This window comes from Pseudorasbora parva, chromosome 23 (assembly GCF_024679245.1).
Source record: "Pseudorasbora parva isolate DD20220531a chromosome 23, ASM2467924v1, whole genome shotgun sequence".
NCBI lineage: Eukaryota > Metazoa > Chordata > Actinopteri > Cypriniformes > Gobionidae > Pseudorasbora > Pseudorasbora parva.
This window is the reverse complement of record NC_090194.1, coordinates 31,474,601-31,490,227: the sequence shown is the minus strand read 5'-3', so window position 1 is coordinate 31,490,227 and position 15,627 is coordinate 31,474,601. Positions and strand designations below refer to the sequence as shown.

The window sequence follows — 15,627 nt, the reverse complement described above, 5'->3', positions numbered from 1 at the left end:
TACAAAGGATTGAATTCAAAGACACCCCAAAAAACGAAGTGAAGAAATGATGCAGCAGGCTTGTCAGTTTTGCAGAAATGTCATTGCAGCAACTCAAAATGGTACTCAGTAGTTTGTATGACCCCCACATGCTTGCATGCCTGACAACGTCGGGGCACGCTCCTAATGAGACAACGAATGGTGTCCCAGATCTGAACCAGGGCATCACTGAGCTTCTAGACAGTCTGAGGTGCAACCAGGTGACGTCAGATGGACTGAAACACAATGTCCCAGAGGTGTTCTATTGGATTCGGGTCAGGTGAGCGTAGTGGCCATTCAATGTTATCAATTCCTTCATCCTCCAGGAACTGCTTGCATGCTCTCGTCACATGAGGCCAGGCATTGCTGTGCACCAAGAGGAACCCAGGAGCCACTGCACCAGCATAGGGTCTGACAATGGGTCCAAGGACAATTTCATCCCAATACCTAATGGCAATAAGGGTCTGTGCGTCCCTCCATGGATATACCTCCTCAGAACATCACTGACCCACCACCAAACCAGTCATGCTGAATGATGTTGCAGGCAGCATAACGTTCTCCAGAGTTTCTCCACACCCCTTCATGTCTGTCACATGCTCAGGCTGAACCTTCTCTCATTTGTAACCTCTCAAAACCACAGGGCACCAGTGGCAGACCTGCCAATTCTGGTGTTCATTGGGAAATGGCAATCAAGCTCAACGGTGCCAGGCGGTGAGCACAGGGCCCACTAGAGGATGTCGGGCCCTCAGGCAACTCTCATGAAGTCTGTTTCTGATTGTTTGGTCAGAGACATTCACACCTGCTGGAGGTCATTTTTCTAGGGCTCTGGCAGTGCTCATCCTGTTCCTCCTTGCACAAAGGAGCAGATACCGGTCCTGCTGATGGGCTAAGGATCTTCTACGGCCCTGTCCAGCTCTCCTAGAGTAACTGTCTGTCTCCTGGATTCTCCTCCATGTTCTTGAGTCTGTGCTGGGATACACAGCAAACCTTCTGGCAATGGCACGTATTGATGAGCCATCCTGGAGGAGTTGGACTGCCTGTGCAACCTCTGTAGGGTCCAGGTATCGCCTCATGCTACCAGTAGTGACACTGACCCTTGTCAAATGCAAAACTGGTGAAAACAGTCAGAAAAGATTAGTAGGGGAAAAAATATGAGTGGCCTCCACACCTGTAAAACCATTATTACTCATGGGGAGTCGTCTCACTGTTGCCCATGTAGTGCAGCTGTGGTTAATTTCATTAACACTAAAGCAGATGAAACTGAAACTTTTTTTTGAGCAGTGTATATAGAGACATAAATCATTATTTTATGAAATCTTCTTTTGAGATTCTTCTCAATGTGTTTGCCGCTTGCTACTTACTTATTTAAATTTACATCTGAACCTTTTATTGGACAGGTCATCCAAATATGGGCGGGGCCATGCAGAGAATGACTCCGCCCAGGGGGATGGTACCTCTTGGGCCACAGGTAAGACCATCACACCCATCGCCGGGGGACCATAGCCAGCATCTAAACTATGTGCAAAGACACTTTGCTACATCATTTTTTTATTTTATTGTTCCAGGCATATGGAGGGGGTATGAGACCACCACTCAATGCTCTTGGAGGTCCTGGGATGCCTGGGATGAATATGTACATACTTCTTATAACACGTATTTGCATTATAACACTATTTCCTACCATAGCTTTAATACCATTAATGAGCACAACACATCTCACCCTACTATAGGGGTCCCGGAGGAAGACCGTGGCCAAATCCACCAAATTCCAACTCGGTAAGGCATTTCTAAAATGCATTCAATGTGAAATGTCAGTCACTACAGCTGTAGGTAAATGTTTGCACTTAAAGAGCATCTGCTTTGTTGACATTCTCTCTGTTTTTCTGTCTGATCGGATCCACGTGGCATTTAAGATCCCGTATTCCTCAGCATCTCCCGGGAGTTATGTGGTAAGTGCCGTGACCCTCTCCATTTACACGCCTTCAACAGCCATGGAGAGATTCATCAGATATTTTCCATAGTCAAATAAACATTTTTCTTTATTAGGACAAAAATTAGGTTTTAATAAATGCATTCAATAAATTTGGTTTTAGAGTTATTATATGTGACCTGTGCTGGCAAAATGAGTCGCAATGAGCACATTTAAAAAATAGTTATTGTTATTTTCATTATCTATTAAAAATATGATGTATGATTTGTTGATATCAGATAAAAAATGACCAAAAAATAAAAAAATGCTGCAACTGTTTGAAGGTTCTGAAACAAAATTTACCTAGCAACCATACCTCAAAATCCCCGGTAATAACACTATCACACACACCAAGACAAAACCAAATATCTATAGGAAAAATCTATATTTAACTTTTCTTTTCCATGATACCAGAATTGTCTGATTATCATTAATGAAACAGACTAAATATTAAGACCTACTGCACTGCACGGATGTTTTATTACACACCCAGAGGTGGACAGTAACTAAGTACATTAACTTGAGTACTGTACTTAAGTACACTTTTTGAGTATCTGTACTTTACTTGAGTATGATTTTTTTGGGAAACTTTGACTTTAACTTCACTACATTTGAAAGACAAATATCGTACTCCACTACATTTCTATCTAGGTCCTCAAAGTCAAAAGTGTTTTTCTGTAGCAGCTTTAAAAGTCAGTAAAATATTTTTTTCTTCTTTAAAAGGTTTTTTTTTTCAGTCAGCCTATCAGTAATCACTCTTGTAGGGTAATGTGAAGTTTCCCAAAAAAATTTCAACACTGATCAGTTTATAGCAAAATGGAAGAAGATGGTTCCTTGGCATAGTGTGTGCACTCATGGCCATATTTAGAAAGTATGTTTCAGTTTTCTGAAAAGATTAAAGATTAGTTTAGTTGGCATACACGATGCATGTCTCGACAACAATAAAAATGTAAATGTCTGGGAGAAAGAGAAGAGTAAACCATTGGGAGAATATCGGATGTGTATCAGAGTATAGTGTATCAGAGTATATGCATTCAGCCTTAAAGTGACAGCAGCTTTGTAAAAGGCTTTGTTACTTTTATACAAGTACTAAAATGAGTTTAAGTTGTATGCTAGCATGCTGGATGGAGCATCTCTGACTGGCCTAAACCACCATGAGCATTTATGCATTGACATGAAAAAATGAAATTTACTTTTGAATTAAGTACTTTTAAAAACTAATAATTCTGTACTTTTACTCAAGTAAAAATCAGTTTTTAGAACTTTCAACTTTCACAGAGTAATATTTGACCTGTGGTACTTTTTACTTTTACTCAAGTAATAGAGTTGTGTACTTTGTCCACCTCTGTACACAGCAGAAGTTTTTTCACAACAGTTAACCAAACATTCACATTAGACACACCAGAGAATGTTTGCTTGAATACTCACCAAAACAGAAATTGTACTATAATTCTGTGTATGTGTGTACATCGAAATCGTGCTGTCTGAGGAGTCTTTGTGCACACGCGTCGGATCTGTCAGTCATCTTTTAAATTGTATTCATGGAAAAAGGAAAGGTACTCCTCTCTGAAAACGTACAAATAAAGATACAAACCGACCAAAAACAAATATTTTTACTAGTTTTGCTTGTAGCTTGAAATGATCCGATGCGCATTCTGACTCCTTTTGCCAGCGCGGGGCACATACACACAGGATATAAATATATATCATATATTCTTGTAATTTTGATATATAAAAAGTCATAAAACAAAAAAATTGTCCTATATTAAAAATGTGTATTGTTTTGTTATATTTAAAAATATATTGTTATATTGTTACATTTTGATATATATACACAGTACAGGCCAAAAGTTTGGACACATTACTATTTGTAATGTTTTTTAAAGAAGTTTCTTCTGCTCATCAAGCCTGCATTTATTTGATCAAAAATACAGATTTTCTTTTTAATATTGTGATATATTATTACAATTTAAAATATTTGGTTTTCAATTTATTTTACTTTAAATTATCATTTCTTTCTGTGATGCACAGCTGAATTTTCAGGATCGTTCCTCCAGTCTTCAGTGTCACATGATCCTTCAGAAATCATTCTAATATGATGATTTATTATGAGTGTTGGAAACAGTTCTGCTGCCTAATATATTTGATGAATAAAAAGTTCAAAAGAACTGCATTTATTCCAAATAAAAACATATTTTCAAATAATATAAATCTCCTTTTATCAATTTTACTATCAATTTTTTTTTATCAATTTAACACATACTTGCTGAATAAAATTATTGATTTATTTTAAAAACATAAAAAGACTGACCCCAAATTACTGTCCAGTAGTGTATATTGTTGTTACAAAAGATTTCTATTTTTAAAACATTTGCTTCTTTTTTTACTTTTTTATTTATTTATTTATTTTACTTTTTATTGATCAAAGTTTTATAATAAAAAAAAGTATCACAGGTTATGAAAAAATATTAAGCAGCAGAACTGTTTCCAACTTTGAAAATGAATCATTATATTATAATGATTTCTGAAGGATCATGTGACACTGAAGACTGGTAGCCTGACAAGCCAGACCCACATCAAGATGTTTGGTCTGGAAACTCACCATTGACAGGTCTCAATCCGAGGGGCGGGATAAACGGTTGTCTTTCAAACTCCCTCTGCACGCGATAGGATAGCGGTACACCAACCAGAGCAACGAAGGTGAAGCAGAGCTTGTTGACAGATTAAACTTTCGCCGTATCCGGTCGGCAAAACTCCGAACACATCTTCCCTTTTTAAGAATGACTTCAGTGCCGTTCTTTGTTCTTTTCTCAGAGAAAAGCTTAACTCCAAGTCTTCCAGAGTCGCGGTCAAAGCTGATTCGAAAGACCGCCGTTCGGCAGTTTCTGTGTTTACTAGAAGCACGCAAACGCAACTCGGCCGTCGTCATTATGGTCCCGCCCACCGACTCTATACACGATGTGATTGGGCCGGCAAGAGTTTGGCGTTTACAGCTCAGAAGGGTATTGAGAGTTGATAGACGACACTCGTGGGCAGATTAAATTTGCTGCCGCTAGAGTGCGTCTAGATTTCTAGGCTAGAAGACTGGAGGAATGATACTGAAAATTCAACTTTGCATCACAAAAATAAACGATCATTTAAAGGGTTAGTTCACCCAAAAATGAAATTCATTAATTAAAAATTGATTCATTAATGGCTCACCCTAATGTCGTTCCACACCCATAAGACCTCCGTTCATCATCAGAACACATTTTATATTTTAGTCCCATAGCATATGCAGTCTATGCACACTTTACTGTCCATGTCCAGAAAGGGAATAAAAACATCATCAAATTCGTCCATATGTGACATCAGTTAGTTCATTAGAATCTCTTGAAGCATCGAAAATACATTTTGGTCCAAAAATAACAAAAACTACGACTTTATTCAGCATTGTCTTCTCTTCCGTGTACCTCAAATAAAGATTCAAACGGCCATGAATCAGTGAATCGATCAATGATTCGGATCGCGAATGCCACGTGATTTCAGCAGTTTGACACGCGATCCGAACTGCTAAAATCATGTGACATTGGCGATTCGAAACATTGATCGATTCACTCATTCATGGCCGTTTGAATCTTTATTTGAGGATTGAAAACAAACACGGAAGAGAAGACAATGCTGAATAAAGTCGTAGTTTTTGATATTTTTGGACCAAAATGTATTTTCGATGCTTCAAGAGATTCTAATGAACTAACTGATGTCACATATGGACTACTTTGATGATGTTTTTATTCCCTTTCTGGACATATACTGGTGCATAGACTGCATATGCTCTGGGACTGGAACAACAATTAATCACTGGAGTCATTAATGACATCAATTTCATTTTTGGGTGAACTAACCCTTTAAAGTATAATGAATTGAAAACCAATTATTTTAATTTTTAATAATATATCCCAATATAAAAAAAAAAAAAAATGCAGGCTTGATGAGCAAAAGAAACTTCTTTCAAAAACATTACAAATAGTAATATGTCCAAACTTTTGGCCTGTACTGTGAGTGTATAGGTTCTGAACATATATATATATATATATATATATATATATATATATATATATATATATATATATATATATATATATATATATATATATATATATATATATGCAAATTATAAATATATATATATATATATATATATGAAACATACATAGCTCATATAAATGTATCCAAAAATCCACTAATTTCATGTGAAAGCCCTTCAAACAACTAGACACTGCAAGATAAACGTTTGAGAAACACAGTGTGATTAAACGTGTCGTTTTAAGACATTTACACGAGTTATTCTGTTAAAACGCTGTCAGTAACTCCCAGCTGAGATGATTTGTGGAAGGGAAGCTGTGGTAGCTTACTGAAAGCAGCCAGACAAGACGAGGTGCTCGGGAAGGCAGAGCCGAGTCAGCAGAGAAGAGGAGAGATAATTAGATTTGGGAAGAGGGAGGATAGAGCAGATATGCACAGTGCTGACCACAGCAAGGGCCTCAGGCCTCTGTCATGAACTACACACACACACACACACGTACATGCACACACACACAGGACTATTCTCACATTTACACATGTTTATACCACAAATGCATTCAAATGTAGCTAATTAATCAGTGTTGCATGAGATTTACAACAATATTTGTCTTTTCTCTTTCTAAGGGTCCACCCGGTGGAGGAGGGCCCCCAGGGACTCCCATCATGCCTAGCCCTGCAGGTAGGACTGCACTGTTTTTGCATGCCTAGTTGAATTTAATAATGCATGGATATATTGAGGGGAAAATTTATATTTTATTATTATATATAACTTTTTAAAATTATAACAAAAAAGTCATATATTAATTTGTTTAATATTTGTTTATGTGTATTTTATTTAGATTTATCGCTGTATTCATTAATTGTATATATTATTTAACATTGTAGTTTTAAAACATAACAATAATTTATTTTTAGAGTGTTAATGATTATTTTAATTATATATTATTTGAAATGTATTATAAATTATTTTAATTTTTTAATTATTATATAAAAAGTATTTATATACATGTAAATAATTTAATTTGTTTATTTAATATATTTTGTTTAATTTTAATTATAACTGTAAAAATGTTTATAGTTAAATATGTTTATTCTTTTTTAATTTTATATAAAATTAATAACAATAACATTTTTCATATTTAACTTAATGTTAAAGATTTTTACGTATATTTATGTGAATTTTATATGTATTTATCTATGTATTTATTAATTGTTTTTAACGTTGCAATTTTCAAATATAACAATAAAATATTATTTTAAGTTTTTAGGTGTTAATGATTTAATATGTAAATTATTTTATTAAAAAAATGTGTATACATTTATATAATTTCATTTATTAGTTTAATATATTTGTATTTAAAATATTTTTTTAAAATGTTTACGGTATTTTTTTAAAATATTTGTGCGATTAAGATATTTGTGTTTATCAATATATTTATTCATTTGATATATTATTTAACCTTGCATAATATAACAATAAAATGTTTAAAGTGTTTATAAAATATTTACATGTATATTTTTATTTTAAATAAAATTTTAATCACACACACACACACACACACACACACACACACACACACACACACACACACACACACACACACACACACACACACATTTTATTAAGCGTTATAAATGTTGAATGTATGTTAAGTTTGCATTTAAGTATTCTATTGATTGTGTTTACTACAGTGAGTTTTATGGGCCAAAGGTGTTTTACAGCCATCAGTGGAGCATTAGCTGAAATATCGTTGATGAGCTTAGTGTTTGACTTTTTCTCTACAGACTCGACAAACTCGGGAGAAAATATGTACACCTTGATCAACGCAGTGCCGCCCGGAGGAAACAGGCAAAATGTAAGACAGCACGATACATTTCATTTATTTGTACACATGCATCTCAGTTCATTCTGAGATCCATTTGTTCATGATGTACTTAATAACTGACTTTCTGCTCTGTAGTTGTTGTAATATCATAGTTTACGTGTCCTTGTGTGTGTGTGTGTTGGACAGTTCCCTATTGGTCCTGGTGGAGATGGTCCAATGGGAGGCATGGCAGGAATGGAGCCACATCACATGAATGGATCATTAGGTAAAAGAGTCTCTTGTACAAACAACCACTTTAGATAGTAGCCTTGGACATCTTTGAGCTCTGTGTACTTTGCTTGAGGAGTATCAAAGCATGTCATAATTCAGTGTGAAATGACAGCTTTCATGCTTGAGTTTCCTGATTTGTGGTCATTTTTTGCCTTGCGTGCGTATGCCCCCTAGTGGTCATTGAAGATTAATCATGCTGCCTTTGCATCTATACAGTCTTGTTCAAAATAATAGCAGTACAATGTGACTAACCAGAATAATCAAGGTTTTTCGTATTTTTTTATTGCTACGTGGCAAACAAGTTACCAGTAGGTTCAGTAGATTCTCAGAAAACAAACAAGACCCAGCATTCATGATATGCACGCTCTTAAGGCTGTGCAATTGGGCAATTAGTTGAATTAGTTGAAAGGGGTGTGTTCAAAAAAATAGCAGTGTGGCATTCAATCACTGAGGTCATCAATTTTGTGAAGAAACAGGTGTGAATCAGGTGGCCCCTATTTAAGGATGAAGCCAACACTTGTTGAACATGCATTTGAAAGCTGAGGAAAATGGGTCGTTCAAGACATTGTTCAGAAGAACAGCGTACTTTGATTAAAAAGTTGATTAGAGAGGGGAAAACCTATAAAGAGGTGCAAAAAATGATAGGCTGTTCAGCTAAAATGATCTCCAATGCCTTAAAATGGAGAGCAAAACCAGAGAGACGTGGAAGAAAACGGAAGACAACCATCAAAATGGATAGAAGAATAACCAGAATGGCAAAGGCTCAGCCAATGATCACCTCCAGGATGATCAAAGACAGTCTGGAGTTACCTGTAAGTACTGTGACAGTTAGAAGACGTCTGTGTGAAGCTAATCTATTTTCAAGAATCCCCCGCAAAGTCCCTCTGTTAAAAAAAAGGCATGTGCAGAAGAGGTTACAATTTGCCAAAGAACACATCAACTGGCCTAAAGAGAAATGGAGGAACATTTTGTGGACTGATGAGAGTAAAATTGTTCTTTTTGGGTCCAAGGGCCACAGGCAGTTTGTGAGACGACCCCCAAACTCTGAATTCAAGCCACAGTACACAGTGAAGACAGTGAAGCATGGAGGTGCAAGCATCATGATATGGACGTTTCTCCTACTATGGTGTTGGGCCTATTTATCGCATACCAGGGATCATGGATCAGTTTGCATATGTTAAAATACTTGAAGAGGTCATGTTGCCCTATGCTGAAGAGGACATGCTCTTGAAACGGTTGTTTCAACAAGACAATGACCCAAAACACACTAGTAAACGGGCAAAGTCTTGGTTCCAAACCAACAAAATTAATGTTATGGAGTGGCCAGCCCAATCTCCAGACCTTAATCCAATTGAGAACTTGTGGGGTGATATCAAAAATGCTGTTTCGGAAGCAAAACCAAGAAATGTGAATGAATTGTGGAATGTTGTTAAAGAATCATGGAGTGGAATAACAGCTGAGAGGTGCCACAAGTTGGTTGACTCCATGCCACACAGATGTCAAGCAGTTTTAAAAAACTGTGGTCATACAACTAAATATTAGTTTAGTGATGCACAGGATTGCTAAATCCCAGAAAAAAAAAAAGTTTGTACAAAATAGTTTTGAGTTTGTACAGTCAAAGGTAGACACTGCTATTTTTTTGAACACACCCCTTTCAACTAATTGCCCAATTGCACAGCCTTAAGAGCGCGCATATCATGAATGCTGGGTCTTGTTTGTTTTCTGACAATCTACTGAACCTACTGGTAACTTGTTTGCCACGTAGCAATAAAAAAATATACGAAAAGCCTTGATTATTCTGGTTAGTCACATTGTAATGCTATTATTTTGAACAAGACTGTACATCTACAATAAAACAATTAAAATCTGAAATCCATATTTTTACTTCTTTAGGGTCAGCTGACATGGACAGTATGCCCAAGGTGAGAGTTATTTTCATATTTTAAGGCTGTCAATGTGTCAAATATTTTATTAAATGAATTACATGATTCTCACCTTGTGTAAAACACATTTCTGCTTAAATGTTTAAAACTAACAGCCCTAATTTTAAAAAGTTGGACCGTCAACAAAACTTAGTGAACTAAAAAATAAAACGTCTATCAATCTGTTCAGAACTCTCCTGGTAACCTAAGCATGAGCAATCAGCCTGGAACTCCCAGAGATGACGGAGAGATGGGAGGAAACTTCCTCAACCCTTTCCAGAATGAGAGCGTATGTCATTTCCTTGTCTGCATGAGCGTTTGTGTTTTAACTTTGACAAGAGCCACAACTTGTGTGTGAAAATGCGTGCAAACGTTTTCATGACCAAATCATGATTTATCAATAACTTTGTCTTTTGTGTTAGTTTAGCAAAATCATCTGCTGAAATCTATTGCAGATATAGATATTCAAACACACGTCGAACTATGGTTGAAGATCAACACAGTCAACTTGCTCTGGAATGTTCACAGACTGGCTTTGATCGTTCCAATATGGCGGACGGCTTACGTAGAGTTGTGCTCAGAATTATTGGCACCCCCATAGTAAATATGATCAAAGATGGCTGTACAAATAAATCTGCAGTTGAATTTTTTTTTTTTATCACAAAAATCTAACCATTCACTGAAGTAAAAGATTTAAAAGTGGGGGGTAAATCACATTATGTCTTTCTCCAAAACACGTTGGCCATAATTATTGGCACCCCTTTATTAAATACTTTTTGCAACCTCCTTTTTCCAAGATAACATCTCTGAGTTTTCTCTTATAATGCCCGATTATTGCCAGTTTGGAGAACACCTGACAAGAGATCGGAGATAATTCCTTCATACCGAATCTCTCGAGATCCTTCAGATTCCCAGATCCATGTTGGTGCTTCTTCTCTTCAGTTCACTCCACTCATTCTCTAGAGAGCTCAGGTCAGGGGTCAGGGGTTCATGGCAGAAGCTTCATTTTGTGCTCAGTGACAGATTTGTGTGTGATGTTTGTTTTGGATCGTTATCATGATGGAAGAACCAACCACATCCCATAATAAGAATTTCAGCAGAGGATTTTAGGTTTAGATATTTTAGAGTCCATGATACCATGTATCTGAACAAGATGTCCAGGACCTCCAGCAAAAAAATAGGCCCACATCATTAAAGGGTTAGTTCACCTGAAAATGACATTGATGTCATTAATGACTCACCCTAATGTCGTTCCACACCCGTAAGACCTCCGTTCATCTTCAGAACACAGTTTAAGATATTTTATATTCAATCCGAGAGCGTATACAAGTGAATGCACACTAGACTGGCCATGTCCAGAAAGCTAATAAAAAATCATCAAATCGCCAATGTCAAGTGATTTCATCCGAATCATTGATCGATTCACTGATTCATGACCGTTTGAATCTTTATTTGAGGAACACGGAAGAAGTGACAATGCTGAATAAAGTCGTAATTTTTGATATTTTTGGACCAAGAAGTATTTTCGATGCTTCAATAGATTCTAATGAACTAACTGATGTCACATATGGACTACTTTGATGACGTTTTTATTAACTTTCTGGACATGGACAGTATAGTGTGCATAGAGTGTGCATCCTGGAGTGTCTGCTGAGACCGTGTCAATTGATTGAATTTGCCTCACCGACACGTCATCCACAATAAACCCGTCTCCGGCGGAATAACTACGATCTTTCAAGTATTCATATTCTTGTGTAATCGATGCGCCATCCTAAATGAACCCGTCTCTTACGTGAAATTTCAAATATTCTTATCTAATATGATTTATGACCTGCAAGGTTGCCAGAGTAATAATTATACACTGTTTAATAATAGGCCAGAAGAGAACTGGCACCCTGACCTGAGTCTGGTTTCTCCCAAGGTTTATTTTTCTCCATCATACCCTGATGGAGTTTTGGTTTCTTGCCACTGTCGCCTTTGGCTTGGCTTGCTCAGTTGGGGACACTAAAATTATGATCCAAGTTATTCAACTAAATATACAACTAAAATGTATTAATTTGGTCATATTTAATTCTATAAACTATCCAAATTAAACTAGACAAATCAAATTTTTTTGCAATGTTTTCCTGTTTGACACTGTGAAGCTGCTTTGAAACAATCGTCATTGTAAAAGCGCTATATAAATAAAGTTGATTGATTGATTGATAGACTGCATATGCTCTGGTGTTCCGATGATGAACGGAGGTCTTACGGGTGTGGAACGACATTAGGGTGAGTCATTAATGACATCAATTAAATTTTTGGTTGAACTAACCCTTTAATGATACAGCAGTATATTTGTATCCCTGTTTGCACCGAACCCATCTGGTGGGTTTTCTGCCAATAAGCTCTTCTTTTAGTTTTATCTGCTGACCACAGAACCATGTCCCGTCTGAAGTTCCAGTCGTGTGAACTGAATATGCTGGAGTTTGTTATTGGATGAGAGAGAGGAAGATTTTATTTTAAACCCTCCCAAACAACATGTGGTGATGTAGGGGTTGATAGATTGTTTTAAAGGCTTTCTGTCCCTAAGACTAATCTCTGCGATTCTCCATATGTGCTGCTTGGAGAGTCTTTGTCCACTCAAGCTCTCCTCCTCACGGTGCATTAGTACGGTATAGACACACGTCCTCTTCCAGGCAGATTCGTGACATCTTTAGTTGATAGGAACTTCTTAATAATTGTCCTGATGGTGGGAATGGGGATTTTCAATGCTTTAGCTGTTTTCTTACAGCCACTTTCTATTTTTGAAGCTCTTTTCTGCACATCAGAACTATATTCTTTGCTTTTACTCATTCTGATGAATGATTAAGGGAATTTAGCCTTTGTGTATCCTCATATTTATACTCCTGTGAAACAAGAAGTCATAGCTAGACAATTTCATGCTCATAGTCCCTCTGGTATGCAAAAAAAAAAAAAAATATTAATGGGATATATATTTTACTGACAAAAAATTCTAGGGGTGCCAATAATAATGTTTTAGAGAAAAATATTTATTTCATAATGCGATAAATGATAGATTTTTTTTAAACAATGAACAATGCAGATTTATTTGTACAGCCATCTTTGATCATATTTACAAAGGAGCCAATAATTCTGACCATAACTAGCAGCTAGTCTAATTGCTAATGAGGCATCAATGTGTATATTTCTATGTGACAGACCAATTCAAATACTTATTAACCAAGCTGCTTCTCATCGACTAACTATTAAGGGCAGCCCTACAAAATATAATAAGTGTATGGTGTGACCTCTTTAAAGTTCTCAAAAACACACTCAAACTCTTTTTTTTAACTTCTGTGTCCTTGTAGTATTCTCCAAACATGACCATGAGTGTGTGAAGACCTCATTTGGAAGTCCAGGTGGATTCCACCACGACACAGAACTTGTGCAAGCGCGCTGTAGCCAGCCCTCTTCTGCTCTCTGAAGAAAATGGGTCCAAGCCTCTCCTTTCTCTCTCCTTCCTTCGTTTCTTATGTTTTCAAAGATCATTCTTTCACCTCCTCGGCCGCGTCACACTGAGGGACAACGCCGAACCACGTCGGGACGAGAACGACGAATCAACAATCTGTCTATATTTACGTATATCTTTGTGTATATATGTGGGTGTACATTCAAAGTTTCATGTGCATGTGTGTATGAAAGGACGTATATTGATCCTTGTACGAGCTTGAAAGAAAGACTATGGACTTGAACCGTTTTTAACAAAAACAAATCATATTTTCTTTAAATATGATGTAAATCGACAGATCTATTGAAGCGCTTGAGATGCAACGGGGGTCGAGTTCGTGAAATGACAGATCGGGTAACCTTGTGCAGAATCACAATGATAAAAATCAATTTCCCAGCAAGCACGCACTGTAATTGATTCATCATCGTCTTTGTGTCATCGACGGGAGAGTTTGATTCGTATTTTATTGAAACAGGTTGAGTTGTCGCTAATGGAATCGTGTTGACGTCTGTAATTTATCATTTCGTACTGCATTCGGCCTTCAGACATCCTTGCTCCTCAAATGCAGTCCAATCTGATCAACGCAGAGTTTTGTCTGTATATACAGGAGATTTATTTTTCAGGACGATGCCTACGAAGAACAGCCATTTCATACGTACACTAAAAAAAAATCCATTGTGCGCCATCTTAATTTTCGGGACGCGAAAGGGACGTCCTCCGGAACTGAACTGAGCAACTCCACAGTCACCGAAGAATATTTCTAACATGCTTTGAGAATCCTCGTAATCATGTGACATACACAGATACAACGTTTACTGCTCTTATATTACAACGTTTTCTTGGTGAAAATCTTTGCATGTGAATACGGGAAGCAAGGACGATTTAATGGGAAAAGAAAACTGGTCCATTCAGAGGAAGGGCACATGGATGGGAATTATAATTCCGTACATCTGTCATTCTAATAACCAACTTATTTATACAGCCGTTGTTGTGTCACCCGGAGAAACTGTGATTTGCTTTGCTTTTTTTTTCAAGTGGAATTATTATTATTATTAATATTATTGCGAAATTTCTAAAATATATATGTGAATTTTTTTATAGCTTGGGGATCTGATTAATCTGTGTCTCTGTGAATTATTTAAAACAATACTGTACAATATCTGAGGTGTTTTCGTGTAATAACATTTGCCCTTTTTGCCCCAGATTTTGCCTGATGACAAGAGAGACCCTATCATAAGTGTATTTTCATTTGACTTATTTGATGTTTAATTTTGGATTTTGTGAAGTGTTCATTTTCTACCTTGTGTTGACTTTTGTAAATACACAGAGAAGTTTTGTATATACTATACTGATATAAAGCTTCTCATTGCTGTTTAACAGACTGTCAGATCATTTTGTTTGTTTTTTTTGTGTGTGAGATTGTGCGTGTTAAAGCTAGGATAGGCAATTGCTGAATGTTATATACAGTTGTGCTCAAAATGATTCATACACATTAGAGTTTCAACCAGTATAACAAAAATTGTTTATAAAAAAGGTGTTTTGGGGTTGAAATTTAAAATAATTATTTCCTCCAAGGTCAATTTGACACCCTTAGGAATGAATGGAATGCTTCAGTAGACATAGAAAACCTAAAATTGCTCAAACTTCTAACAAAAAATGCTAAAACTTCCTACAAATTATTTTATAATGTCTACATGTGTCTCTGAATGTATCTGAATATATACATACATGCATACAGTGGGGCAAAAAAGTTTTTAGTCAGCCACCAATTGTGCAAGTTCTTCACTTAAAAAGATGAGAGAGGACTGTAATTTTCATCATAGGTACACTTCAACTATGAGAGACAGAATGAGAAAAAAAACCCCCAGAAAATCACATTTTCTGATTTTTAAAGATTTTATTAGCAAATTATGGTGGAAAAAAGTATTTAGTCTCTACAAAAAAGCAAGATTTCTGGCTCTCACAGACCTGTAACTTGTTCTTTAAGAGGCTCATCTGTCCTCCACTCGTTACCTGTATTAATGTCACCTGTATGAACTTGTTATCAGTATAAAAGACACCTGTCCA

At 36.4% G+C, this 15,627-nt stretch overlaps 1 protein-coding gene across 4 annotated transcripts in view; it reads left to right on the top strand.

Annotated features, from left to right (window-relative positions):
* The window catches only part of ssbp2b (single stranded DNA binding protein 2b), a 109,097-nt gene extending 94,155 nt beyond the window's left edge, over positions 1-14,942 (top strand). For all 4 annotated transcript variants that reach the window (XM_067434121.1, XM_067434122.1, XM_067434123.1 and 1 more), the window contains exons 8-17: positions 1,416-1,486; positions 1,584-1,651; positions 1,749-1,794; positions 1,932-1,967; positions 6,677-6,731; positions 7,838-7,908; positions 8,065-8,143; positions 10,042-10,070; positions 10,261-10,359; positions 13,421-14,942. In XM_067434121.1, coding sequence (XP_067290222.1) covers positions 1,416-1,486; positions 1,584-1,651; positions 1,749-1,794; positions 1,932-1,967; positions 6,677-6,731; positions 7,838-7,908; positions 8,065-8,143; positions 10,042-10,070; positions 10,261-10,359; positions 13,421-13,450 — 584 coding nt within the window. In that variant the 3' untranslated portion in view covers positions 13,451-14,942. The remainder of the gene's footprint in view (positions 1-1,415; positions 1,487-1,583; positions 1,652-1,748; positions 1,795-1,931; positions 1,968-6,676; positions 6,732-7,837; positions 7,909-8,064; positions 8,144-10,041; positions 10,071-10,260; positions 10,360-13,420) is intronic.
* Positions 14,943-15,627: the final 685 nt, after the last annotated feature.